General features: G+C 52.9%; 1 protein-coding gene across 3 annotated transcripts; it reads left to right on the top strand.

Moving 5' to 3' along the window:
* Positions 1-731: 731 nt before the first annotated feature.
* Positions 732-27,614, top strand: NLGN3 (neuroligin 3). 3 transcript variants are annotated; one of them, XM_074359206.1, is made up of 8 exons: positions 732-1,397; positions 3,990-4,646; positions 5,289-5,348; positions 9,222-9,281; positions 11,002-11,151; positions 17,557-17,742; positions 19,870-20,659; positions 21,487-27,614. In XM_074359206.1, exons 2-8 carry the CDS (start codon positions 4,190-4,192, stop codon positions 22,328-22,330), a joined length of 2,547 nt encoding a protein of 848 aa, XP_074215307.1. In that variant the 5' UTR covers positions 732-1,397; positions 3,990-4,189; the 3' UTR covers positions 22,331-27,614. The 3 variants fall into 3 exon arrangements, with proteins under 3 accessions (XP_074215307.1, XP_074215308.1, XP_074215309.1); XM_074359207.1 differs by lacking the exon at positions 5,289-5,348 and having other exon boundaries at positions 733-1,397; positions 21,487-27,613; XM_074359208.1 differs by lacking the exons at positions 5,289-5,348; positions 9,222-9,281 and having other exon boundaries at positions 733-1,397.
* Positions 27,615-27,791: the final 177 nt, after the last annotated feature.

Raw genomic sequence — 27,791 nt, 5'->3', positions numbered from 1 at the left:
TCACCATCAGATAGGTGGTGGAAGGACAGACAGTGTGGTCCTAAGAGGAAAAGAAACCAGCCAAAGGAAGCACCCTTTTCTCTGCTCTCGCTGGAACGGCTTGTTTGCACACGACCCACCTTGTCAGTTACCCCGGATGACCTGCTCACTCGTATTTTACAGTAGAGAAAATGCAAAACTGGCTGCAGAGTCACATTTGGAGCTGTGGCAGGGCCATTCTCAGCCCCCTTGCCTTCAAGTTTGGGGCGTTAGATCTAAGGCTCTGCAGGAGAGCCAACCGGTTTACTACAATGGAGTCTTCTGGTGTGCCCAGCTGGGGCTGGAAGAGGGCCAGCCCCAGCCTCGTGGGTGGGTGGTACCGGATGATTTGACAACTTCAGGACACCGTCCAGGCCGTAGAGTTGTACTCTATCATCACTGGGAAGTGTCAAGTGTGCTGGTAACACCAGGAGCATCAGTCAATACCCAAGTTATAAAACTTTTTAAAATTAAATCCCTCTTCAAAGTCCACAAAGCTCTTGCTCAGATGGGACTTAACCAAGTCTAAGAGTTGTGTGCGCAAGGAATGGAAATCCCCGACGGTAAAGGTGAACGTGACTAACTGAAGCTTACTTCTGACCAGTTCTGTCCCTGGCAGGAGCATTCTGAGGAGCTATGGGGGTGGAGGTTTGGCTGGAATAAGGGACACTCAAGAGGGGCTTGGGGGCAGGGGCTGAACAAACTGGACAGGTGCATGACACACAGAAACAGAAGACACAAAGACAGCCGGATCTGGAGGGGAGAGACTGAAATGGTCGGACAACTGGCATGCTGACAGTCCAAGTCTGACATGCCCCTACAGAAGCAGCAGAAAGGAACAGCACTGACCTTTGGGAGAGTGACGGGATGAGGGCAAAGCACCCCCCCACCAACCTACTGGTTGCTGCTTGAGTAGCACTGGTGCTGAGGAGAGGTGAGGGATGCTGAGTGAGGCAGAGGCGGGTCTTTGTGGAGGATGACTGGAGACTCCTGCAGGCGGTGCCTCAGTTTCTCCCTTTGTTTCAAGGTCTCAAGCTTTGCAGGTAAAGTTTGGACTCGCTGCCTGGGACGATCACCTGTCTGATTTGAGGGGTGTGTGGGAGAGAGAAGGAGAGAGAGCTTAAGCAGAGCATGCTTGAGCCTGAGAGGAAGTGGGCCATGCCCCAGGACTTGAGCCATCTCTGGCACAAAAGGAGTTAATGGCAGGGACCGCGCCCCCCCGTGTCCGGGCACGCGCAGCGCGCCCCCTTGGTGCGCGGGCACAGCAGCCAGGCTGCCGGAGAGCAGATCTCGGGGATTCGGGTGCGGAGCCCTTGGCCTGGAAGCGATATGGGTGGTCCGTGGCCCGGTTCAGTCGCTCGCAACAGCCCGGGGAACAGGTGAGGCCGCCTGCCCCGGTCTCTCATCCTCTAGCTGCCCATACCTTGCCTCGATCCTGTCCTCTCCCCATCCCGGGGTCCTCCACTCCCCAGTCAGTGCTCCTCAACCTTCTCAACCCCATGTTCTCCATCGGCATCCCTGACCCCGCAATCCTCCCCCGCTTCTCTTTTCTTCTCCACCTCCTCCCTGAATCCCGCATCCCTATCATCCTCCTGTCCGTGGTCCCTCTATTTCCACAGCCCGGGCCGCATGCTCATCAAAATACCCCTCCTGAGGGCCCCCAGCCCCATTCCTGAACTGCACATCGACAGTCCCCCTCCCCCGCAGTGCAGCCCCATCCCTCTTCCATCATAGCATCTCACAGCCAGGCTCCCTCCCCCACTCTCTGCAGCCCCCCCCCATCAACAGAGGCCTTTATCCTATCCTCCCCCATTCCAATGCAGCTCCGTCCCCCAATACCATTCTGAACCCGCGTAGCCCCCAAAATTGCAATTCTCAACACCAGTCCATTCCTGCACAATGCCCCTCGCCCAACACTGCTCCAGCCCCAGAAGTACCTCCAGATGCCATTCTAATCCCCAGCATTGCCGCCTCCCCTTGTCTTCTCCCAAATTGCAAGTTGGATCAGGATGGAGATCTTGGCCTTGGGGACTCACAGTGGGTCCTAGGGTACAGAGGGCGTTTGGGGGTCGGTCGATTTGTCTAGGTGTTCCCGGGGGAGGGGCTGCAGGGAATTGACTCAAAGGGGAATGGCATTTGGCGCCGAAGGGTTACTGGAGAGGTAGGCATCCTGAAAGGGTTAATGGAATTTGCGGGGAGGGGTGGCACTGAAAGGGTTAATGGTGTGGGGGGGGGTTGCTGGCGGGGAAGCCGTGTGAATGAGCGGTCTGTGCCCCAGAGTTGCCATGGAGACGGTGAATGGGGGGATTGTGTGAACTCAGCTGCGGACTATCCCCCCCCAATACACACATACACACACACACACACACACATACACACACACCCACTCCCTCCTGCCCCACCTCCCTACTCCTACCCCTTCCTTCCCCTTCCCCTCCTTCCCCCAACCCCGGGTGCATTCTGGGCTGTGTCTGGGATCTAACCACCCATACTTTGCTCCCCATTTCCTCTGAGCCCCCACCCCTTTAGTCGCTTTGCCCGCCCTCCCTCCTTCTCCTCCTCCTCCTTCTTCTTCTTCTTCTTCTTCTTCTTCTTCTTCTTCTCTCTCTCTCTCTCTCTCTCTCTCTCTCTCTCTCTCTCTCTCTCTCTCTCCCTCTCTCACACACACACACACACACACACACACACACACACACACACACACACACACACACACACACACATTGTCATTCCCCTCTCGTGGTGGCCGATTGCCGGGCGTTCCCAATCTCCCTCCCCCACCCCTTCAGCTAGTTCTTAAAGGAACAGGCCTACAATCTTGGAAGGCGGGAGAAATGGGGGGAAATGAAATTGTGTGTGTGTCCACGTGGGAGTGTCTGTGTGTGCCGGTGTATATGTGTTGACCGTACAACCATTGTGTCAGAAGGCCTGTGTGCCTTGAGTGTGTGGCTATTTCTGTTCCTGTCTCCACCTATGTGTCACCGTCATGCTGCATGTGTCTTTGGATATTTACCTATGCGGTGTGTATGATTATGTTTCAGTAAGTCTGTGTGTGTCTCTGAATGTATCTCTGTGATTCTCTGGCTCTGTGAAGCTCTCTGTCTCAGAACGTGGGACTGTACGAGGGGATCTCTATGGATTTGGAATGTATGTCTCTGTGAGTGAATATCACAGTGTCTGTGATCCTGGCTTGGTCTCTGTCACTCCCTCTTTGAGTCTTTGTGAGTTTATTTCTCTGAGTTTCTGAGTGTGTGTCCTCCACACTCCGTTGTTTCTTTTACACTGGCTGAGCATCCACAATGCCTAGGGTGCTAGGCAGAACACTTTCTGCCTCAGTTTCTGGCACCCCATGTGAATTAGAGATAGCCTACAGAAAGGACCAAGGCTTAAGGATTTAGGAGCAGTGAGGGCTGAGGAGAAATGTACAGGATGGTCTGGGGAGTCTGATGAATGGCCATCCTGCCCCTGCCCTGCCTGAGGAAGAGGGGGGATCTCTCCGTGGGACCCTTTGCCTATCCACTGCTTTCCCTTCTTCTGTCTTCGTCCTGGAATGAGGTTCTCAATTCTACCCTCTCCTGATGTAGCGGTCCCTGTGTGGGGTGACAGTCCCAGGGGCTAGAGAGCTCAGTATCCCCACAGTGTGCCCGGGGACCAGAGCTCCACTTCCCTGTGCTCCTCTGGCTCCAGCTGACCCCAGTGAGCTCCATTGGCTGAGGAGTTGAAGTTGGGGACTGGGCACTTGCAGTGGCAACTACTGTCCATCTGTCCATCCCCTTTGGCTTTTCCAACTGCAGCCAGGTGCAGTGAATGGCTCTGACTGGCAACAGAGATCATCTGTGGGTCCCTGGAACCCGGGCACTGGAAACCCCTCCTCCCAGGAGGAGAAGAGCCCAAGCCCAGCGGGGCCCCAAGCCCGACTCCCTAGCCCTCCCCAACCATCTTGGATGACGCATCCTTCCCTCTTTCCACAGGCCTGTCTGGCCCTGAGGGAGTCCCCTTTCTGAAGCTGTGGTGCTTGGACGACCTGCTCTCCACGGTGCTGGGCACCTGTAGGTGTCCCTCGAGAGCTCAGTTTTGAGGTTCAAGTCAGTGTGGTCATGAAGGGGCTGCCTGTCGGGCTGATGCTGTGACCCCGGAATCTGCCTTTCCTGCCAGTCCCCCGGCCCAGAACATGTGGCTGCGGCTTGGCCCGCCCTCGCTGTCCCTGAGCCCCAAGCCCACAGTTGGCCGGAGCCTGTGTCTCACCCTGTGGTTCCTCAGCTTGGTGCTGAGGGCCAGTACCCAGGCCCCAGCACCCACGGTCAACACTCACTTTGGGAAGTTAAGGGGTGCCCGGGTACCACTGCCCAGTGAGATCCTGGGGCCTGTGGACCAGTACCTGGGGGTGCCCTACGCAGCTCCCCCAATCGGCGAGAAACGCTTCCTGCCCCCTGAACCACCCCCATCCTGGTCGGGCATCCGGAACGCCACACACTTTCCCCCAGTGTGCCCCCAGAACATCCACACAGCGGTGCCCGAAGTCATGCTGCCTGTTTGGTTCACGGCCAACTTGGATATCGTGGCTACTTACATCCAGGAGCCCAACGAAGACTGCCTCTACCTGAACGTCTATGTGCCCACGGAGGATGGTGAGTGCGGCCAGGCACTGTGCCCTCCCCGCCTCCCACCTGCCCCGTGGTGTTTGTGGCTTGCATGTGGTGGTGTGCCCTGCAGCATGCCTCTGTCTGTCTGTAAAAAGGCTTCTCACCATCACTCTGCTTGGCCTCCCCCTTCCTCCTCCCTGTTCTTCCCTCTCCCAGCATTGTCTGAGCTCCCATGTGTGAGTGAACTGTTACCAGGAGGGGCCTGGCCAGGCCTGAGAGCTTTGACAGGTCTAGGGCCAGAGTGCTGGCTGGGGGTCCCCTGGGGGAGTATGGGTCACGGCTGGCAGCTGCCCGCGGGAGGATGCTGGCTCCACCGGGCCCACCCACCCCCGTCACCATTCCACCTGCTCTGAGAGGTGGTAGGTGCGTGTGGCCGAGGAAGCTGGGTGTGTGGGGGGCTGGGGGGCAAGCCCGGTGGGCAGTGCTTAGGTGCCTCCTCTTTCACTAGCTGATGCCTCCTCCCGCGGGGGTCACACTAAGGTAAGTGACAGAAACAAGGAGATGGTGGGACAGGCTCTCTGCCATGTGCCGCCTGCAGAGCAGCTCTTGGGGCCTGGGGGGGTGGGGGGGTGCATGCCCCTGGGCAGAGGCCTCCTGTTATTTTTTAGTTTTTTATTCATTTTACAGTAAAGCGGATTTCCAAGGAATGCGCCCGAAAGCCCAACAAGAAAATTTGTAGGAAAGGAGGTAGGTAGCGAGCCGGCGGGGAGGGAGAGAGAGAGAGAGGGAGGGCTGCCTGCCCACCTGCCTTTGCCCCTGAAGACCCAGCCTTCCTTCAAGTAGCCCGGGCTTAGGGGGCAGTCGGTGAGCAGGCATAAGCTCCACCTCCGCCAGGGGCCCCGGCTGCTCTTCAGGGAGGATCTGGTGGCCTAAGTCAGATTCAGAGCAGAAGCAACCACCCCATTTCTTCCAACCTCCCCAGCCCCAAATTACACCCTAAAGTGTATGTTAAAGAGAGAGCCAGAGGTTGTCTCCGGGACACCTCAGGAGAAACTCTAGGCCGCCAAGATGGAGCCAGAGGCTCTGACCTTTTTCCTGGTGAAGGAGCCACCAGCTCATCCTCTCGTGCTCTTTCCTGGGGACAAAGTGGAGATTCAACTCTCCAGCCCTGGAGCTGAGACCAAACCACCCAGGTGTTAGTAATGCTGCCCCCGACTCCGCCCACCACCTCTGGCCATGGCATAGCTGAGCCGGCCTAGTCTGGTGGCAGACCTTGGGGGTTTCTGGGGAACTGTGGACTCTACAGGATGCGTGCGATCCTGAATTTCAAATTCACCCTCTTGCTGGGAGGAATTTGTGCCCCCTGTTCAAATCCCCCTTTATGGTTTCTGCAAAGCACTTGCCTACTTAGCTCAGAAAATCCTCTCCACATCTCTGGAAGCTTATGAGGCAGGCATTGATATCCCAATTTACAGATGCGGAAACAGGCCCAGGAGAGTGACTTGCTGCTGCTCAAGGCCCCAATCGCTGGTCTGTGGCAGGGCCGGGACCCAAACCTGGGTCTCGTGACCCTCAGGGTGACGTTCTTTCCACTGTAGCATGTGAGGCCACTCTCATCTGGTCATTCCCACCTCCCCGACTCTGAAACAAATGGTGAAACGTGGATGGGTTAGGTCGAATTGGAAACAGAAACAGACTCAAGAACAGGTGGAAGAGCACAGCCTGGTCCCTATAACCCTTTGGCAAGCTTGCAGTTTGTTTTCCTTTGAAATCGTAGGGGCAGGGTTCCCCAAATGGGGTAGTCAGGATTCCTGGGGCTGGATGCTCCCTATTGAGTAAGAATCTCTGGGGACTGAGCCTGGCAATCTGCATGTCGAGCAGGAGCACTGAGTGCTTTCAATGCATCCAGAAGCTTTGAGTGAGGTCTGCTGCCCTGAGGATAAGTGGTCCATCACCTCCCGGCACCCAGCCCAGGACCTCACAGTCAAGAGGCAATCAGTAAACACGTTTTTGCACGAATGAAATATTGTGATGCTGCAAAAAGAGTCTGGGTCTGGAAGCCACTAGCTTGACTGAGTCCCAGACCTGCCGCTAACTCATGGGGAAACCTTAGGCATGTCTTTTCCTTTGAGAACCTCTGTTTCCGCATCGGAAGGTGGTAGGAGACGATTCTGGTCTTAACATTCCATTAACCTAGACATGAGTCCAGGAAGAGGGTGTCCTCAACCTGCTCCTACGAGGACTTACTTGGGTGCAGAGGTGAGGAGGTGCCCTTCACTGCAACCAGTTCCTAGGAGCAATGAGCCCTTCCCCCACCCCAGCCCCTGGCGCCAGAACCTAAGTCCAGTCCAGAGAGTTTGCCTTGAGAGCTGACAGGAAGCTCCAAATCCAAACATTTACCAATCATGATTGTTGATTATGGGCAAGGCCGTGTGCTAGGTATTATTGAGATGTGGAGGGATGGGAAGGAGAGAAAAGAGTTAGAAATAACTAAAGAGTTGATTGCTACTCTGCCAAAGTCCCTAGCCTAGTTTAGCTAAGCCCCACAGCCCAAGCTGGGAAGTGGGTTCCAGACAGCATGGAAAAGGGGATCTGGTCACTTAGCTGTTCCAATTTGTTCTCTATCCAGGGCCTGTAGGCCATTTGGAACAGACTTAAAAAGCCTGCCTCCTGGGAGGTGCAGGGAGACCCGTCCCCAGAGGCAGTGAGGGTTGTGGTGGGCACAGGGCAGACAGGGACCCTGCAGCAGCAGCCCAGCGCTGGGATGAGGGACGGTTGTTGAACTAGCCTGGGAGACAGGCCTGGCCGCAAGCAGTTGCTGAAGGAGTGCTAAGCCAAGGGAGCAAAGGCATCTGTGTGGAGGAGGCTGAGACAAGGCAGGCAGCAACCCGGGGACCCTCCTAAAGTGGGGCAAGAGGGACGCAGCTTCAAAGTCAGGGCCCAGGGGAGTTGAAGATGTGTCCTGTCCCCCCTAACCTTCACCCCCATCAAGTTGAAGGGAATTCGTGTTTCAGGATGAGTGATTCCTTTCCATTTGCTGGGGGGCTGTCCACTGGGTGAGTGATGATGCCCCAAGTCCCCTGGAGTTTCAGAGGGCAGTACCGTCGGCAAGTGTGAGGACAGTAGGCGCCACTGGAGGTGCGGGAAGCTCGGAGGCAGTTTCTGCCCCTCAGGCTGGGCTCTTGCCCTAGTTGAAAAGCCATTTTGTAATATGAGGGCGGCTTCTGTTTTGATTAATAGCTGTAAGGGAATTCAGTCACAGGAACCCAGACCAGCTGAGAAAGAGGGCTATTTGCTGCCTCCGGGCTGAGAGTATCTGGTGTCACAGGCAGGAGGGTAGAAGCCCCAGGGTGCCAGCAGAATGAGCTCTGTTTCCATACACTGACCAGCATCCAGGCAGTGGGTCCTCTTTCTCAAAGCCATTCTCGTCTCCTTAGACCAGGAAGGCAAATTGGTGCCAGCTCACCCGCGGGTCCTAAAGATCTCTCTTCTCTAGTCTCTTCTTTTCTCTCCTTTCCTCCCCTCCCCTCCATGCTCCACCTCTTTCCTGCCTGATTTTTCCCCTTCCCTCTCCCCCATCCCAGAAGGGTAGCATGATGCAGTGGAAAGACCATGGGCTTTGGAATCAAGCAGACCTGGGTTCGAATCTCACCTCTAGCACCTCCTAGCTGTGAGATCTGAAGCAAGTCACTTTACCTCTCTGAACCTCAGTTTCCCCATCAGTGAAACAGGAATAAAGATAGTATATTCCTCACTGGGGTGTAAGGATCAAACAATATGGCAGAAGTAGTGTTGGGCACATGGTAACTATTCGGTACATGGTAGGAGCTACTGCCATTATTCCTATCTTTCTGTTCCTCTCTCTCTCTCTCTCTCTCTCATATGCCCCTTTCTCCTTTTCCCCTTTCTTCTCTCCCTCTCTCCCTCCCTCTCTGGCTCTCTTTAGATCTCAGAGCAATGCTTGCTTCTCTCAGGCCTGGTTCCTGTGGGCAGGAACCCCATTTGCCATTACCCAGAGCAGGCCCCAGCGAGGAAGACCAGAGGGAAATATTCATCTCCCATTTCCTCCTGTGGGAATCAGGGTCAGCTGAGGCCCAGCTTGAGCCCGCCCACTGGGCCCAGGTAGCTCAGGGCTGGAATCCTAGGCTCTGCCCCAATAGCCCACATCCATATCTACACGTGCTGGCCACGCCGCCTCTCACCTTCGGTGCCTGCCCCTGCTCTCCAGCTTGGCCGGCCTGTGTACACACGTGCAGCCCCTTCCACCCGGGAGAAGTCCTTTCCCTGAGTGGGTCTCTGGCTCTGTGCCTGGGCCCACCCGCTGCTTCCTCCTTCCCAGCTGGGAAGGTAGTTGGTTGAGATGGGCTGTTGGGGACAGGGCGGGGGGGACAGGGAGGTGCAGGGAGGCCGGCACAGCAGGGGCCTGCAACACCATCATCCTGATGAAGGTCTGGGCCTCAGCCCACCCATTCCCTCAGTTCTTGCCATCCCTCCTGCCTGTCCTGGGCCCAGGCCCAGAGCTGGCTTGCTGGGCCACACTGCAATCATGCTGTTTTTGAATTCTCTCTCTGTTTTGTTCTCTGTTCTGTGCTGTTGTGTCTCCCCGTGTCTGGTCCCCAGGATCCGGCGCTAAGAAACAGGGCGAGGACTTAGCGGATAATGACGGGGATGAAGATGAAGGTATTTGGGGGCTGCAGGGCGCGGCGGCTGGTGCATGGCACAGAGCCCCTCCCCCTCTCGATGGGGAGAAGCCCCGTCTGTCTGTCTGTCCGTCCGTTGGTGTGTTTCTGTTCCTGTACAAGGCCGTTGGGCTATTCATCCATCTTTGGCCTGGTCGGCCACGGGGAGTTCCAGGGTGATGGACACGGCTGGGGGGAGCAGGGGACCATGAGCAGAGCCATGGGGAGGGCATCCTCCTCGCCCGGGTCCTCCACTAACACTGCTTGGAGACAGCTTCCTCCTCCATCTTCTGTGGTTCACGGGCACCTGCCCCTACCGAGCAGCAGGGAGAGTGGAGAGAAAGCAGGGCTGAGGGAGGGCAAGGAGAGGCACAAAGGAAACTGGATGGCAAGGAGATGCCTGTGTTTCTCTCATTGAGGAGACACCTGTGTTCTGTGGGGAGACTGGCTCCTGGGAGAGGGGCCCAGCAGGCGGTTGAACTGAGGAGGGAGGCAGTGACCACTGAAGGGGCTGGGGCACAGCGCCACCTAGAACCTCCTCAGCCTTCTCCCAGAAAGCGAGAGATGGCCTGGGGGCCAGGGGCTGCAATAGGTTCAGGACAGGGCTCGAAGGACTGGGCTGCCACGCCAAGCTGAGGCCAAGACACCGCAGCCCAGTCCGTGGATGGCATAAGATCCTTGGGTGACAGTGGAACCAGTCTTCCTTCCTCCTTGGGAAAACAGGTGGTGTTTGCTCGGCAGCAGAGAGCATTCCGTTCTACCTCCAGGCCCTGGCCCTGCCCCGGGGGCCAGACAGCTCAGGGGGGCCCACTGGTGGCTGGAAGGGCTGTGCTGGTGTGGCAGAGTGTTGGTCCAACGCACAGACTGGGAGGCTGCGGGTCAAGGTGATCAGGCTGGGAGCCTTCTAGTGGCCGCCCCACCCTGATGCCTCCCTGCCTGGGGCTTGGGAGCGGCCGCTTAAAGGTCCCTGGTTGAATAGCCTCTGTGGAGGCACCATCTTCATCTTAATGCTGACTGGGGGAGGCTCTCTCGTTCTTAGTTCTGCCCCCTCCTCTTCTCCATCCCCAGCGTTGCCAGTTAAGTCAGCCTGATGCCCGGGGAGAGTGGGGTAAACGAGCACATGGCTGAGAAACCATGTCAGTAAGGTCCCCTCCACCCCATCTCTGCCATTCACTCCCCTGTCCCCACATTCTCCCTTGTTCTCTCCCTGTGCCACCCCTGATTCCCACCCCTCTTGTCTCTGTCTGCACTGGGGGGCCAGCTGCTGCCGATGGCCGTATTTCCATGTAACTGGTCTAGTCTCGGGGGTTTCAGGGCTCCCCCGTCCCTGCTATCTAAAGCCATGTCAGGTCCCAGGACTCCTGGGTGCCCAGGGCAGGGACTCACTGATCCAGCTAAGGGACCAGCCCTTCCTCTTCCTCCTGCTCCCTGTCCCCAGGGCCAGGCCACTGCCTCTCTAGGCCCAGCTGTACCAGGCATGCCTGGCTGCCTTGAGCTGGGAGGCACTTGAAACCAGAGTCTTTAAAAACATCACTGAAGTCAAACTGTCTCTGGCCAATGCTTGAGCTCCAGGCTGAGCGCCGGATGAGTCCCGCCCTCAGAGCAGGTGGTGGTGTCCTGGCACCTGGGATAGCTTTGCTTCCCGCACCCCCCCAGGGCTGGCGGGGGTCGGGGAGGACGGGCAGCTTACCCAGCCCTCGTCTCACCCCTTCTCCTTGCAGACATCCGGGACAGCGGCGCTAAGCCCGTCATGGTCTACATCCACGGAGGCTCTTACATGGAAGGCACGGGCAACATGATTGATGGCAGCGTCCTGGCCAGTTATGGCAATGTCATCGTCATCACCCTCAACTATCGGGTTGGGGTACTAGGTACGGTTCCCAGCTGGAGGCCTAGAAGGAAGCCTGGGTTCTCAGGGAGGGAGGTTCAGAATGCTGGGGAGTTAAAAGCAGGCCACCTGGGTTCTCTAGCTAGTGCTAACAAGCATAGTCACAATGTCGTCATCCCGTGGCCCCTGCCCAAGGGCCGGGAGCTTCCCGGCTTCCATAGGTCCTTTCCTGGAATGTTGAGATGCCATTGGAAATTCAGGTCAAACTTCACACCTTCTCTGAGGTCTGAAGCCAGGTCTCTGCTTCTAGGCTTGTGCTTGGCTGAGCTTTGGAGAGTCCATTAATTTTCTAGTGTCCTGTCCTCATCCCTACCCATCCACCCGTATTCCTTCTAGCTAATCATATATCCACACACCCACATACCCTCCCATGTCTGCACACATACAGTTATTTCTCTCACCCCCCACAAGCACACACACATACCCATACACTTATAGACCCTTACAGCCACATGCACAGACCCCCTCACCTATATATACTCCCCCACTGCTCCATACACACTCCACACAGATAGTCTCCCCTGTGCACATGTCCACATACCCATATACCTCTAGACACTCCACATCTGTACCCCACATCTACACAGATTTCTCACACCTTCCATGCGTGTGTACACACACGTTCCCATAGATCTCTCCCTCCACATCACTATATTCACATCTATACCCATATGCACTACACATGCCCACACTCACACTTTCCTCTACCCCCAGATGTACATACTACACAAAGATCCACGCCCTGCACATTCTCATCCACACACAAACCCCACACATATATACCTTCAATGTATATAAATATTCCTTCGGCACATACACAGACATGTCCCTGTCCCCCAAAACACCCCATTTCCACATCTACTCCAACACCTACATACACACAGATGTCCCTCACCTTCCCCACACAAACAAAAACCAACATCCCCCCTCCCTAGACATACAGGAGTCATACCTGCATGTCCACACCCCCCCCACAATATACAAAAGCAACCCCCACACAACTCCTATCCCTGCTTCCACATCTACACACACATCCCATGCACTACACTTCTATATCCCCCATATACACACACCCGCAGACCAACCCCCCGTACTCCCACACACACACATACTACACACATTCTTCCAAAAAATATTTGGCACATATATATTCAATACATATATATGTACATATTCCCCCTCCCTACCCCACAAATATATTATGTGTCCACGTATCCATATCCCCGCACCTGGCCATCCATATCTATACACTCACCTCCACTCATCCCATGCTCGTGCACACCCCAGATATACACACTGCACATCTTCTACTCTCTCCACACGTACATCCCCATACACTCCCACCTGTCACACAAATGCACGCCCACCCCTATACACTTATCTCCCAAAGGCTTCACAGACACCTACATGCCCTTCCCCACACATACTCTGTCACCCACAGGCTTATTTTGATTATTATATATGCTTATTATATATTACTTGGTCATTATATATGCTTAGTTAGGCTGCCCCACTAGCCTGTGCCTTCCCTGGTAACTGTTAACGCCTAACTGTGCCCAAGGCCTTGAGGTAGACCTGTGCCTCAGGGAGAGCAACTAAGCACACAGGGCCTTGCCCCCTGCTGGATGCCCACCTAGGCCGCTGAGGGTGCACACGGCCCACAGCCCTTGGAGTGGTGCAAAAAGAAGCCAACTTCTTGCCCAGAGGGCTGGTGTCCTCAGAGTGCTGGTGGGAGTCTGGGTCTAGGCGGTTTGTCAGGTCTGCAGGCCTGGGGTCTGAACCAGCAATTGGACCTGGCTGACGCCAGGGCTGGTTGGCTGACAGGACCTTATTTTAATTTGCTTTTGAGTGTGTTGCTTTGCCAGTTCAAATCCCAGAGGCCCTGGAGCTGTGTTTCACTTCTGGGTACAGTTATGTATGCAGAAAGTCCATCTCCTCTTGACTTCCCCATAATGCCATGTGGGATAGCAAGACATCTTTTGGGGGTTCAGGCTGGAGAAAGGATAGTCCCTGAGAAAAGTGGAGCCTGCATCTCCTTCAGGGGTGTCTGGCTATTGGGTGTGACGTACACGGGGCATCTCCCTGGTCTTACTACAGTCCAGTGGGCTTTGGGTTTCAGGGTTCTGCTGCTGCTCCTCTGTCTCACTAAGTTGCCCCAGACATCATGGCAAAGCTCCTGTAACATGTTCTGTCTTGAGTCTCCAACAGTAAAAATGGTACCATGAAGGTGGCTGCAAACCCACACGCTAGGGCTGCACAGTTCTTGAAGAGTAGTGAATATACAAATGTAATCACACCTAGATACACAGACACACGAGCATGGGAGTTGAAGGCCAGAAGCCATGTGGTTACTTTATTTTCTTAATGAAAGTGATAGAAAATGTGCAACTCAGCTGCTTTTAAAAATTATCAATACAGCCACTGTGCGGGTCCGGCTGAGCCCCCAGGGTTGGGCCAAACGTGAATCAGGCCTGGCGTGGCAGGAGAACTGACAGCTGTGCAGGACTGCGGGCCAGGTGGTGACCCACGTCCCCCCAGTGCGGGTAAGGCCTGCACGGCCGAGGGTCTGCGCCCCAGAGCATGAGTGTGTCGGGGCCTGACCGGGCCTGACCCCCGTCTCCTCCAAGGCCAGTCAGACCTAGTGCATGATCTATTCCCACATCAGTTCAAGCAAAAAAAAAAAAATTGTCAATACAAAGCACCATGCCATAAGGATCATTGGAAAGCGCGGAGACTGCTAAGAATATGCTTCAGTTCCAAATGATCAGACCAGGAATGAAGGGAAAGAGAGAGTGGAGGATCGGGGAAAAGAGGAGAGAAACTAAGGAAGAGAAGGAAAGGACAGGGGAGAGAAAAGAGGACACGAGTGACACAGAGGAAGGAGGCAAGAAAGAGGCAGAGGAGAGACACAGGATCTGAAGTGTCAGTTGGGAGCTGTGAGCCGTACAGGAATGATATCCTGGTTTGCTGATTACTTCACAACCCTTCAGCTGCCCTAATCCTTAAGCTTGTATATCAGAAGTTTTTAACTTGTGGGGGAGTCTTCGACCCCTTTGAAAATTCTGATGAAAGCTATGGACTCTCCCCCAGAAAAATGCGCATGCGCACACACACGCACACAAACATCCCACTGAAACTCATCCATGAAATTCAGGTTGAGACCCCACCACCGCCGTTTCAATAACCAGAACAGCACATCTTGGGGCAGGATTTTTATTCTTTGGGCTTAAATAGTTAATAATCAAAATAATATTACCCAAACTTCAGAAGGAGCCATAAACCGAGATTTGGCCAGAAGTTCTCCACCACTTTCTCTGTCCCCTTCAGTGCCTGCCCTGGAACACAAATGTAATCAGTAAGCCCTTGATTGGATTCTAGGTCCATACAAGATGGTTTGGTCTCTTGGAGCCAGATATAGAAGATGGGTTTGACCTGACTTTTGGGGATTTTGCTGTATAGCTGAGGCTTTATTGTTTTGTTTCCCAAAACATCCTGGAACAGGAGGCCAGTTTTGGACCTCAATTATATGTATTCATTCACCTTCCCTCTCAACAGCTTCTCTGGAGCCCTGAGCTTCTCTGGTTCCCTCTAAGGAGCTTCTTTAGACATCTTGGGTTTTTCATGTATTTGGAGAATGCCACAGGCTAGTCCATGGATCCCGTCCAAGGCAGAGGGGTGGCTATTATTTCAGATGCCCCGACACCTTGAGACCCACAAAAGAAAGGGACCCCAGCAGGATTTAGGCTGTGGTTATCCCTGGGGCTGAGAAATTAGGGGCTTGCCAAGTTTTATTCCGGGTTTTGGAATTTGATACTACATCCTTGCTCAGGTACCCTTCAGGCAAACTGAAAACCTGGTCAACACCAAGCCTTGAGATATCTGGTTTTGCTACAGTGCGCCAGATCCTCTGTCTTCTGTTGACAAGCAGCTTACCATGTACTGCAGTAGAAACTTGGGTCCGGGAAGACTGGCTCAGATTTGCTCTGACAGTTTCTGGAGTTTGGTATTTCAGCCCTCATTCTCACATGGTTTCTGTCGATGGCTGAGTTACTGGGGAGCTAGCAGCAAGTGACTGCTCTCCCAGACTGCCAGGTTTTGCGTGCTTGTGGTCAGTGGGGTTTGCTCTATTGTCCACCTGAGCCTGTTGGGTAGAGCACTTCAAGGAGAATGCTTGTAGCAAGATGGCTGACATGGCGTCATCCACGTACTTCAGTGCCTTTTATCCCGAGGTTTGTGGGATCTGAGAGAGAGCAGAGAGTGATGGTTAAATCCTCCACTCTGCCCTTTCGGGCCTTTGTTCCTAACCCAGAAAATTGGTACATGTCGGAGAAATCGACTTTACTACATCCCAATGCAGGCTCTTCCTGCTGATTAGGATGGACATATTTGACACATTTCACCAAACGATACCTTGGCAAAGGCTGAAGTCGAGTCTGCTATTGCCTAGATAAGAGAACAGGAAGAGAGAAAATGGGGGAAGGAGAGAGGCGGGAAGGAGGACAGGCAGGCTGAGAGAAGCACGTAGTGATTTTTGCTGGAGGGTCTTAAGGCTTGGACAGCCAGGTTGGATCTCGGTCAGCACACTTTTTCAGACTTGCAGGAGCAGCATCAGCCTGTGAACGGGCCAGGCAGAGGAGAAGCTGGTTCCCTTGTCTAGAGGAACACGGGCTCCAGCGTTCATCCTCATTCAGGCTTTCTCTAATTCCTTCTCATTTCCTCATCGGGAACCTGGGGCTAAAGAGGGCTTGTGACTAGGTCCTAAGAGGAATAACTAAGTACTTTACATACTTAATTGCACCAAGAGTAAATTAATAACACACGTGAAGATGGGGAAATGAGCTCTTTTGCAGAAGCTAGAAACAGAAGGACTCGAGAAAGTCAGTGATGAGGTCTTGTGCCTGCTTGAGTCTATTTGAATTCAGCTTCTGCCCGTGGACTGCCAGGACTGTCAGAGAACACTCTGTGAGCTGAGGGAGCCTCCTCAAACGTGGCCTCCCACAAAGTTGATCCCAGGTGCCGTGAATGAGCTTTTAAGTGTGGAGTCAAAAAATACTGACCTGGGTATGGGTTTCCAGTGCATAGGAGTGCCACAACTACCCACTTGGAAAGAACCTTTCCGAAAGCCTAAGGCAGGAGAAGACAGAGCCTTCCAAGGAGCCGAAGGATCAAGGAAGAGAGATGAAACGAAGCAGCAAGATCAGACTAAAATGGAAGCAGGGTGGGGGGGGGGGAATATAGGACATCTCTGTGGGATAGCCAGCAGGTGGGCGGGAAGGTAGTCTCCATGGCAACAAGTCTCCACAGCAGCAAATCCCAGCAGGTGGGTGGGAAGGTAGTCTCCATGGTGACATGTCTCCTCAGCAGCAAATCCCAGTGGGTGGGCGGGAAGACCTGTTTCTGTGGTAACATGCTGTACTGACTTCCCCATTTCTCCACCCGACAAAAAAGATGGTCTAACCCAGCAGTTTTCCAACTTGAGGAGGCAGCAGAATTACCTGGCGAGCTTGTTAAACACACAGACTGCTGGGTCCCCTCCCCAAAGTTTCTGATTTATTAGGTCTTGGAGGCAGGGGAGATGAGGACCTGCCCTGAGAATGAGGAGAAGGGGGCATCTGAGGCCCTGGAAGGAAGTGGAGATGGATGAACTTGGACAGGAAGGGCAAGGAGAGCTTAGGGATTGCTGCCTCTTGGGATCTTCACTTCCTCCAGAGAGAAAAGGAAGGAGAGAGAGAAGTAACTATAGATTTACAATATGCTGGGCATATTAGAGATGTTCCTGTTGGTTTTATCCTTGTTACATCCCTCTGAAGTGTTTTTTTTTTCTCCCTTGACGGAGGTACTGGGGACTGAAACCAGGACTTCGTGCACGCCAAGCACATGCTCTACCCCTGAGCTATACCCACACCCTCCCCCTTTGAAGTATTTTATCCCCATTTCACTGAAGAGGAAACTAGAGCCCAGAGATTGTAAACAATTTGCCCAAACCTACATGGCCAGGAAGTGGTAGGGCTAGGACTCAAACCAAGGACTATTTGACTCCAGGGTCCCTGCTCTTCCCCTCTCTCTTGCCAGGTGCTAGGGTAAGGTCCTGGCTAGCACATCAGGGCAGAGAATTTGCAGTTCCTGCAGTTTGTCTCCCACCTGGAGGCATCCCCTTTGAGTGGTCTGGTGACCCCTCCTTCTGAACTGGAGAATGGGTGGGAGGTAGGGAGCAGACCCTTCTTACAGTGATGCTGCTAGACCTTGCAGAAAAGAGCAATGGTGAACACTAGCTCGGTGGAGAGAACTATGCTGCATGCTCATCCTCTGTCCTCACGCCCCTGACTGCCATCGTCGTCCAAATCCTCCATCCCTCCGCCTTCACTGTCATGCCCTTTGTTGAATCCAGGTTTCCTGAGCACTGGCGATCAGGCCGCCAAGGGCAACTATGGGCTCCTTGACCAAATCCAGGCCCTCCGCTGGGTGAGCGAGAATATCGCCTTCTTCGGTGGTGATCCCCGCCGTATTACTGTCTTTGGCTCAGGCATCGGCGCATCCTGTGTCAGCCTCCTCACGCTGTCACATCACTCTGAGGGTGAGTAGCTCTTGGGACAAAACACGAACTAGCCAAGCACTGGCTGCCTGCCCTGAGGATCCAGGGTGCCCAGCTCCATGTCCTCAGAGCACCCAGGGGAATGAGGAGCCCTGACCTGCCACCTGGCTATCTCTTTGGGTAGAAGTGGAGGGGAAATGTTTCTCTAGGGGTAGACATAATTCTCCCAGTGTGAGAGAGCAAAGGAAAGGATCCCGTTTACCTCTTGAGAGAGGAGGGTTCTCCTTCTAACGGAGTCTTATTTAGGAGTGTGGGAGTAGAATGTCTCTCTCTGCAGGGACGATGGCTCTTTTGGGGTGGGGGAAATCTTTCTGTGTGGGAAGGACACGTGACTTTGGGGAGTGATCTAGGGTGGAAATTAGTTTTTAGGTGTAAGAAACACTCATTCTCTGCCCTTCTCTCTGAAGACCAAGTCTGTGCAAGTAGGGGACTGTCCTGGACGCAGGAGGTAGGACGGAAGTGAGGGTTACTAACCTGCAAGTGGGCTTTCTCTGAGGGATGGGTAACTGATCAGACTCCAGATCTGCCCGCCATGGCAGTATGACCCCACCCCAAAGGAGACTCATTTTTAGCCTGAAGGGAAACCTCTCTCCTTGCTGTGGGTCCCTCTGCCAGTGACCCCTCCAAAGCGGCCGACAAGGCCCCTTTTTTGCTCAGCAGGAAATCTTCTCTTCACCTTTGGACTACAGAGTACTCTTGATCTCTGAGAGGCAAAGTTGAGCTTCTCACAAAGAAGAGATCTTCCCGAAATAGGTGCCCTTCTAGGAAGTAAGGAAATCTGGGAGACAGGAGATTTTTCACTGAGATCAACCTTAGGAGATCAAGATAGTCTCACAGGAAGACTTGCAGTTTCTCTTTGAAGAAGGCCTGTCTCTCTGAGAAAGAAAAATCACCTTCTCTGACCTAGAAATTCTATCTCAGTCCCTCCAGGGACTCCCCTGGTGAGAGAAGCCTAAGGTGGGATGTAGGGGATGTAGGATCTACATCCCAGATTAGAATGCGCTTCTAGGTGACAGCAGGAGCATGGAAATCTCTTTCTTCCACAGAGGAGGGTGGAGTGACTGGCTATGAGGGTGCCTCTCTCTCTGAAAAGAGGAACGGTGCCTCCTCTGTGAGGCTCTATTTCCCTGGGAGGAGATAGCCTTGCTCGGTGTGCTGCTGTTCTGTCTCACAGCGGGCCTGTGACCCTGGAAGCCCGGCTGCTTTAAAGATTTGTTCTCTCTGTCTTTCTGTAATTGATCAATGGAGAATAATCTTTTGAAAAGTGAGGCTCTCTTAAGTAGTAATCTATATTTCTCTACCCATCTTTTCACCTGTGCACACCGCCTTCCTCTTAGAGGAGCAGAACTGTGCACCTTAGGGCTGGATTCTCCCTTCCTTGGGAATGTTGGGACTGGAGAGAGAATGGTACCTTTTTTTTTTCCCTTGCGTGGAGGAATAATTTCCTTTTTGAGTTCGGGGGACTGGCTTCCTCTCGGTGAGGGGAAAATACGGATCTGAGGCAGCAGTAGCTTCAGAAAAAGCAAATTCTCTGTGGAGACTATGGACTGGGAGGTCAGGTTCCCTGGAGACTTTCAGACCACAAGGCCTTTGCCCTCGGGACTCCTTCCCCAAACTCCCAGCATGTGAGGCTCTCTCCTGCCTGCATTTCTCATCTCTCATGAAAAAGACCCCTTTGTGGTGGGAGCGCCAGCTCCCTGGTGGTATGCTGGCACAGAGCTGGGCCCAGCTGGGCAGGAAGCAAGAGGGGAAGACAAGGAGAGATAAAGAGAGGGAGTATCAGAAAGCTGATGTCTGGGACTCAAGGGGTTAATTCTTCCTGGCATGTGCTTAACCCCCAAGTTACCAACCACCACCCCAGAAGAAGGAAGCGAGAAGCAGGCAGGAACCAATCGGGAAAGGGGCCCAGCAACCCCTCCTCTGGTCCTCACCCATCATTCTGGCCAAAAGGGTTATTCTTCCTTCACAACCCGTTCAACCCAGAGGGCAGTCTTGGTAACAGAGGAGTCAGAAGCCATCTGGTTTGTCCATCAGGGACAGGCCGGGGGGGGGGGGCCTGGTTCGTGGGTGACATGACAGATCTGACCTGGTGCTGCCGATTTTCTGTAGGGCTTTTCCAGAGGGCCATTATCCAGAGCGGTTCTGCTCTGTCCAGCTGGGCCGTAAACTACCAACCAGTGAAATACACCAGCCTGCTGGCAGACAAGGTGGGCTGTAACGTGCTTGACACAGTGGACATGGTGGACTGTCTTCGGCAAAAGAGTGCTAAGGAGCTGGTGGAGCAGGACATCCAGCCGGCCCGCTACCACGTGGCCTTCGGCCCCGTGATTGACGGAGATGTAATTCCCGATGACCCTGAGATTCTCATGGAACAGGGCGAGTTCCTCAACTATGACATCATGCTCGGTGTCAACCAGGGTGAGGGGCTCAAGTTTGTGGAAGGGGTGGTGGACCCTGAGGATGGGGTCTCTGGCACCGACTTTGACTACTCAGTCTCCAACTTTGTGGACAATCTGTATGGCTATCCTGAGGGTAAGGACACTCTGCGGGAGACCATCAAGTTCATGTACACAGACTGGGCAGATCGGGACAATCCTGAGACCCGCCGGAAAACCCTGGTGGCGCTCTTCACTGACCACCAGTGGGTGGAGCCCTCAGTGGTGACAGCTGATCTGCATGCTCGCTACGGCTCACCCACCTACTTCTACGCCTTCTACCATCACTGCCAGAGCCTCATGAAGCCGGCTTGGTCAGATGCAGCTCATGGGGATGAAGTGCCCTATGTTTTCGGTGTCCCCATGGTAGGCCCCACTGACCTCTTCCCCTGCAACTTCTCCAAGAACGACGTCATGCTCAGTGCTGTTGTCATGACCTACTGGACCAACTTTGCCAAGACCGGGTAAGGAGAAAGTAGTTCTTCTTCTTCAAGACCCCAGCACACCCTCCCCTCTGCTCCTCTATCTAAATCTCTTCCATTAGCTCCCTTCCTAAGACAGTCCCCAAATCTTGACTGGTAACCCTTCTCCCACCTCCTACATGCCCCTTTTGAGTCTTTCATGTCGTTTTCTTCCCCCCAAAATTTTGTTGAGGCTTAGAACTCGGTTAGCATTAGGACTGAGCAGGAGTGAGAGTTACTGGCAGAACTACGGGATTCAAGGTTAGATGGTTAGAGGCCCTGTAAAGTGGGAATAAACTCCATTCAGAAACAGTCTTTAGCGGGGGAGGGTATAGCTCAGTGGTAAAGCGCATGCATGCACAAGGTCATGGGTTCAATCCCCAGTACCTCTATTAAATATAATAATAATAATAATAATAATAATAATAATAATAATAATAATAATAATAATAATAATAATAATAATAAATAAACCTAATTATCTCCCCCATTCCCTCCGCAAAGAAAGTCTTTAAAGGGTTCTTGGAGAAACTGGGCAGCTGAGAATATTGACGGGTGCTCTGTAGCATGTGAGAGTCCGATAGTTTGATCTTACAGGACGGGTACAGGGAAGGTTGAGATGGTTTCCATGATGCCATGGGCTATTGGAGCGAACGCCTGGGGAAGAGGAGGGGTATGGACAGAGGGAGGGACCCTGCAAAAGATGGAAATGGTGGGAAGTTTTGGACTGGGGAAGAGGTTGAGGGGTGGGTGGGAGAGGAAGAATGTTGGGAGGCCCTTTGCCCATCTAGGTAGAGTGGTGACCCCAGATTTCCCATGTGGTATTTCAGGGATCCCAACAAGCCGGTCCCCCAGGACACCAAGTTCATTCACACCAAGGCCAACCGCTTTGAGGAAGTGGCCTGGTCCAAATACAATCCCCGAGACCAGCTCTACCTTCACATCGGGCTGAAGCCAAGGGTCCGCGATCATTACCGGGCCACTAAGGTGGCCTTTTGGAAACACCTGGTGCCCCACCTATACAACCTGCATGACATGTTCCACTACACGTCCACGACCACCAAAGTGCCGCCCCCGGATACCACGCACAGCTCCCACATCACCCGCAGGCCCAACGGCAAGACCTGGAGCACCAAGCGGCCAGCCATCTCCCCTGCCTACAGCAACGAGAACGCCCAAGGGTCCTGGAATGGGGACCAGGATGCAGGGCCACTCTTGGTGGAGAACCCTCGTGACTACTCCACTGAATTAAGTGTCACCATCGCTGTGGGGGCCTCCCTCCTGTTCCTTAACGTTCTGGCCTTCGCTGCCCTCTACTACCGGAAGGACAAGCGGCGTCAGGAGCCCCTGCGGCAGCCGAGCCCTCAGAGGGGAGCCGGGGCCCCTGAATTGGGAGCAGCTCCTGAGGAGGAGCTGGCCGCCTTGCAGCTGGGCCCCACCCACCACGAGTGCGAGGCGGGTCCCCCCCATGACACCCTGCGCCTAACTGCGCTGCCCGACTACACGCTGACCCTGCGGCGCTCCCCGGATGACATCCCACTCATGACCCCCAACACTATCACTATGATCCCCAACTCCCTGGTGGGGCTGCAGACATTGCACCCCTATAACACCTTCGCCGCCGGGTTCAACAGTACCGGGCTGCCCCACTCACACTCCACTACCCGGGTATAGCTCCAGCCCAGAGCGCAGCCTGTATCCCGGCTCCGTCCCGCCCAGATCCACGAACGCGCACATGCGCACTCACGCACACAGACACCCCCCCCCCCACAGAGACATATATGTATACACACACCCCCACACCCTACAGCAGACCCACCTGCACAAACACAGACAGATGTGGACATGCACCCGCATGTACAATGACACAAATAAGCAAGTGAACCTGAACAAACCCTTCAAATGGGGACGCAAACGAGTCCTCGGGAAACCCCGAGGACCTGTGGAAAAGCAGCTGAAGCTGGCTCCCTGCGCCTGACTATAGTCACTCCTGGGGAGCCTGAAGCACCAGCTGGACACTCCCTTGGTGCTCACCTTCCGCCTCTCTTGGAACTGCACCACCGACCAACTCCAGACTTGGGAGCTTTAAAGAGCAGAGTCGCTCTTTCTCCCCCAGACTTGGTCTTTTTCTGGGTCTTGTTTTTGTTGATTTTTAAAAACAAATTTTGGAACCAATGCATCTCCAACCTGTGGGAGCAGAGAGGCTCCGGAAGGGAGGGCTCCAGGCCCAGGTCTCCCTGGCTCTGGAACTCCCAGTGCTCACACAATCCGACCAAGGAACATGACCCCCAAGAAGGAAACGGTTTTGAGCAAGACTATGGGGTAGAAGGAGGAAGGGGCTGCCACTGGATGGGGTTGGAGGGCCGCAGGGGACGACTCCCCAGCCATCTCTGTATCCCTGCGGAGGGCTGCAGAGACCTGCTTGCCCCCAGAGACCAGGTACATCGGCCTGGCTAGACCAGGGGACCCCAGATGTGGTGAACGAGGTTTTGCGGAGGCCGTGTTATTATCAGGGGGGCCCCCGGGTATAATCTGGGTCCTGCCTCTGCCCTTGGGGTAATGCTATCAGAAATTTGCCCCATTTTCTTTACCAGAGTCTCTTTTGTGTCTGTCATTTCTCTTTCCAAAAGGCGGTGTTTTTTGGTTGTTGTTGGCTTTTTTTTTTTAAAGAAAAATTCTTAAAACACTAACGGAAACCCATGGAGTTTGTCCTTTGTAAAAATTTTAAACACAGTGTCTTGACAAAAATAAAAATTCCAGTTAGCACTCCCAACCTGCCTCCCTTGCACAGGCCCAGCCCCAACAGACCTCCCAGTAGGGCGCCTCAGTGGGGCTGGGAATCGCAGCCTCCCTCTGCATCCTGTGCCTTTAAGCTGAGACAAGTCCGGGCGGGCACCTCTCCAATCTTAATCAGGTTGCTGTCCCCAGCCCCCCACTCCCGGCCCCCCCGACGCTCTGGGTTCCTGCGGCTGAAGCCTTCTCTCAGCACCTCGGGCCTCCTAATGAAACGGCAAAAATAACACTTCCTTCTCTGCTGCACTGCTGCCACCGCCTCGACACCCGCCACCGCCACCGCTGCCTCTCCACTGCCACCGGCGCCACCACCATGCCCTCCTCCTGGACCAGGGGCTGGGAGGAGGTCTGCCCTCTAACATGCTGAAATCCTTTTTCGTATCTGAATCCAGTGCAGCATCAGCTCTGTGGACTCCCTGGCTTTGGGTGACTGACAGGGCAGGGGCCTTCTCCTCCCCAGGGATACTGGTTTTCTGTTTTGTGACTTAGAATTGGAGAAGCCCTTGGGGCCCTGGGAGCGATTTCTCTCCAGGACTGTGATCAGTGGCTCCCTGTCAACCCCCCGGGGGACAGATTCAATGGGCTCCACAGAGTTAACGTTATGGTGTCTCACATTCTCCTCAGTGACTTGAAGGACTGAACCAGGAGTCTGCTCATCAAGTGTGACAGTTGGGCGGGGTTGCTGAAACCTCAGAAACCGGGAATAGAATTTTTCAAAGTGACCCTGACAAAATGAGGGAGATGAACAACACCACAGGAGGATGTTCAGAGGGGACGAACACGAGGTGGTACAAAGACCAAAACCGAGAACTAATATACTAATATGGTACGTGGGGGACGAGAGAGATAGGCAATGATTGTCTTGACACAGGTTAGTTCAAAAAGAAAAAAAACTGGGGGGAGGGTGTCAGGGTGGGTCACGAGTTGACAGAGTTCATAGTGTAGAACTGGTTTTTTCCTCCTCCCTCCTCCCTCCCACCCTCTCCCTTCTCCCCTCCCCCACTCCCTCCCTCCCTTCCTCCCTCCCTTCTTTCTAAAACTAATGCGAATACTAGCATATAAGATAGCATGGAGTTGCTGGGAAGTAACCAGAGTCTGAGTTTTTAGAATTAGAAGTAACCTCAGAGTCATCTAGTCCAACCCGCTTCTTTTATAATTGGGGAAATGGGCTCAGAAAAGCACAATGTCACAGTTAGTGTTAGAAACAGACCTAGAATGCCGGCCAGTAATGTGGGACCTTTCCCACGGTCCTCAACTTTCCCCACTCTACCTAGTATCGCTTCGTTCTTTGGGAACAGTAAGGGGTCTTGCCCTCGGTCAACCCATTTTCCTCACCTGTGGAAAAGCTGGAGAGGGTCTGGAGAAGAGCAAAATCAACCCGCCAAAGGACTAGGGTTTTTGTCTTTTTGTTTTTTAATTTAGAAAGGAAGAAGCCAATGAGGTAACATTCAATCATTGTGGAGCACCTACTGTTTGACAAGTGTGGTATAGCATCTTCAAAAATGGAACTCGTAAATAAGGACAGAGCTGATGATCTAGTCTCCATTTCTTCTGAGAGGGATAGAGGGGGAAAGATTAAGTTAGACACAGGGCCAAACTTGGCTGGAGATAGGAGTTGATCACGGCACAGAGTAAGTCCTCCATAGCAGTTGCCGAATTGAATGAATGACACTAAGGGAAGCACTGGTGCTCATCTTCCTGAAAGCAGAGGGCTGGGTTACATGACCATTTTAGATCGATTCAGAGTCTTTGCTGTTAGGATCCTTTGATTGCTCAGATATTACCAAATTGGGCCTCCTCTTCTAGGGTATGTGTGTCTGTCTGTCTGTCTGTCTGTGTGTACCTCCATATTAGGAGGCTTTCTATTTGGGGAGGATTTAGACATTGCCTCTCCTCTAAGAACTCAAGGTGCCATAGCAAACCCAGCTCCAATCCTACTTAGGATCCATCAGTGAGAGATTACAGTTGGTCTTCACAGCTTTGAAAGGTCTGGGTAGAAGTGACCTCCAAGGCAGGCAGGGTTTCAGTCGAATTGGCAGTCAGCACTGTGCCCAGAGAGGGGTTTGAGTGTTCTCGGCCCCCTTGCTGACAGCCAGCCCTGAGTCCCGCTAAAAAGCCCAGGTCCTTGTTTGAAGAAGGGCTGGGAATATACTTGGATTTTATTTCACACTGCAAAAATCACTGGTGCCTAGACTGGGTCCAGTCTGCATCCCTAGATTTATCTAGTTTCTCTATTAGTGCTTTGGGGAGCTGGACACAGCTATCTTGGGATCTGAACTTGTGGTGGGTGTGAAAGGCCAGAGGTTGATCACTGTGGAACTATCCAGAGGAAACAAGGATGGCTATCAGGACTGTAGGCCCGGCCCTGTGCTGATTTATATACTATGAGAGATAAAAGATACCCCCACTGGGGTGCATACTGTCAGGAAGACAAAGCTGAACTATGATCAAATGAATGAATTGTATAATCTATGTGACTTCAATTGTATGGTAAAGGTTAAAGGGGCTGAGAAGTTGCAAGGAAGGCTATGGTGAGATTTGGGTGGGTGGGTAGAACAGTGGGGATCCCAAATTGGGAGAAGGGCCTCAGCCAGAGCATGGAGATAGGTTGAGACATGCATGAGGTGTAGTGAGGGGTCGGACTTGATCCACATAGAGGGTTCAAGTTAAATGGTGGGAAATCAGATTGGAGAGGTAGGCTGTGGTGGTCTTCAGAACAGCAGAGGAGTTCTGAGTGTTCCTGGATGAGTTATGGGGCGCCCTAACTTTTTCTTTGGCTAATGATCTTCCAGAGAGGAAACAAAACCTCCTCAGCAACTCTTGTGTTCCTTGTCTTCTGCAAGGAGAAGGATTTTTGGAGTAGAAGGGACAAAGTGAGCACCAGAGACAGGCTCCTCAAGGCAGTCTAGTCCCAGGGAGCCCTTAGCTGCTCTCTGCACCTCCATCTCATAGTCTGGGTCAATAACAGCCTCAGGCATTGTGATGACCTGCAGCTCAAGTTGCAGGACAACTGGTGGTGGCTTTGAAAATCCCACATAGAGTGAAGGGGACAACACACAGCCGCTTCACGGAGATCAATGAGTTTCATATTGATTGAGGGCAAGATTCTAGAACAAATGATGAAAAGGAGGGTTGGTGAGCATTTCCAAAAGGCAGAGATCACTCAGCCCCTGCACAGATTCCGGAAAAACAGATCATTCCCCAATCAGCTCATTTCCTTTGATAGGGTGACTTGATGGGTAGATGAGGAGAATGCTACACCTACAGTGTATCCGGCATTCAATGGAACATTCGCTCATCACACTCTTGGGACAATATGAAGAAATGCGGGGATTCTAGGCAGATTCTTAACCGGTTGAATGACTACACACAAAGGGGTTCTGTTTTCACATTGCTAGATCAAATTTGAAAATTACACATAGCTGCGAGAGAGAGCCAAAATGTGAGATGACAGAATAAGAATTCATAGAGATGTCAAGAGGCCGCTATGATGGACTCACTGTAGCAGAATCAAAGTTTCCAAGGACAAAGATGAAGTCACCTATTTGAGTTCCAAAATGTAACAGTACAACTGTAGGAAGTGAGAGATGGGGCTTAGAGGGGTTTAGAGTAAATGAAAGCCCATTGTGAGCCATGAGTCAAAAGCGTACTTTGGTTGTTACAGAAAATATTGTGACCTTGGGCTGTATTAATGGAAGTATAATGTCCAGAAAAAAGGAGGTGATCATCTGGTGCTACTCTGCACTGGTCAGACCACAGTCGAGGCCCTCTGTTCAGTGCGGACATCACACTTCAAGGGAAATGTCAACAAAAGTATAGCCAGAGAAAGAGTGGTGAGAATAGTGAGGGGACTAGAAAATCCCAAGAGAAAGTTGTCTACTGTCAGCAAATCATTACTGGGCTCATGGTGAAGAGGAAGCTGTAGATTTATTCTGTGTATGACTCCAAGGGCTCCGGGATCTAATGGGTAGAAGTTACAGGAAAGCAGATTTGGGTTCAACATAAGGAAGAGGCTTTTTTTTTTCTTTCTTTTTTATAATGAAAAAATGATAATAAAAGTTTTGGCTCATGATTCCAGCCTCTTGAAGTCTTTTTAAAATTTAACATCAACAGGGGAGTGGGGGGATAGCCCAGTGGTAAAGCACGTGCTTGGCATGAACAAGGTCCTGGGTTCAATTCCCAGTACCTCTATTTAAAAAATTCTTTAATAAAATAAAATTGATTACCGACAGTTTCAAAAACAGAGAAGAAAAAATTCCTAATGTCAACATCCTGATAGAAGCATTTTTGCTGTGTTTAGGAAGACCTTTCTCATGATTAGTCATGCTCTCTGAAATGAGAC

Source organism: Camelus bactrianus, chromosome X (assembly GCF_048773025.1).
Source record: "Camelus bactrianus isolate YW-2024 breed Bactrian camel chromosome X, ASM4877302v1, whole genome shotgun sequence".
NCBI lineage: Eukaryota > Metazoa > Chordata > Mammalia > Artiodactyla > Camelidae > Camelus > Camelus bactrianus.
The sequence above is the reverse complement of the archived record's forward strand: the minus strand, read 5'-3'. Positions and strand labels throughout refer to the sequence as shown.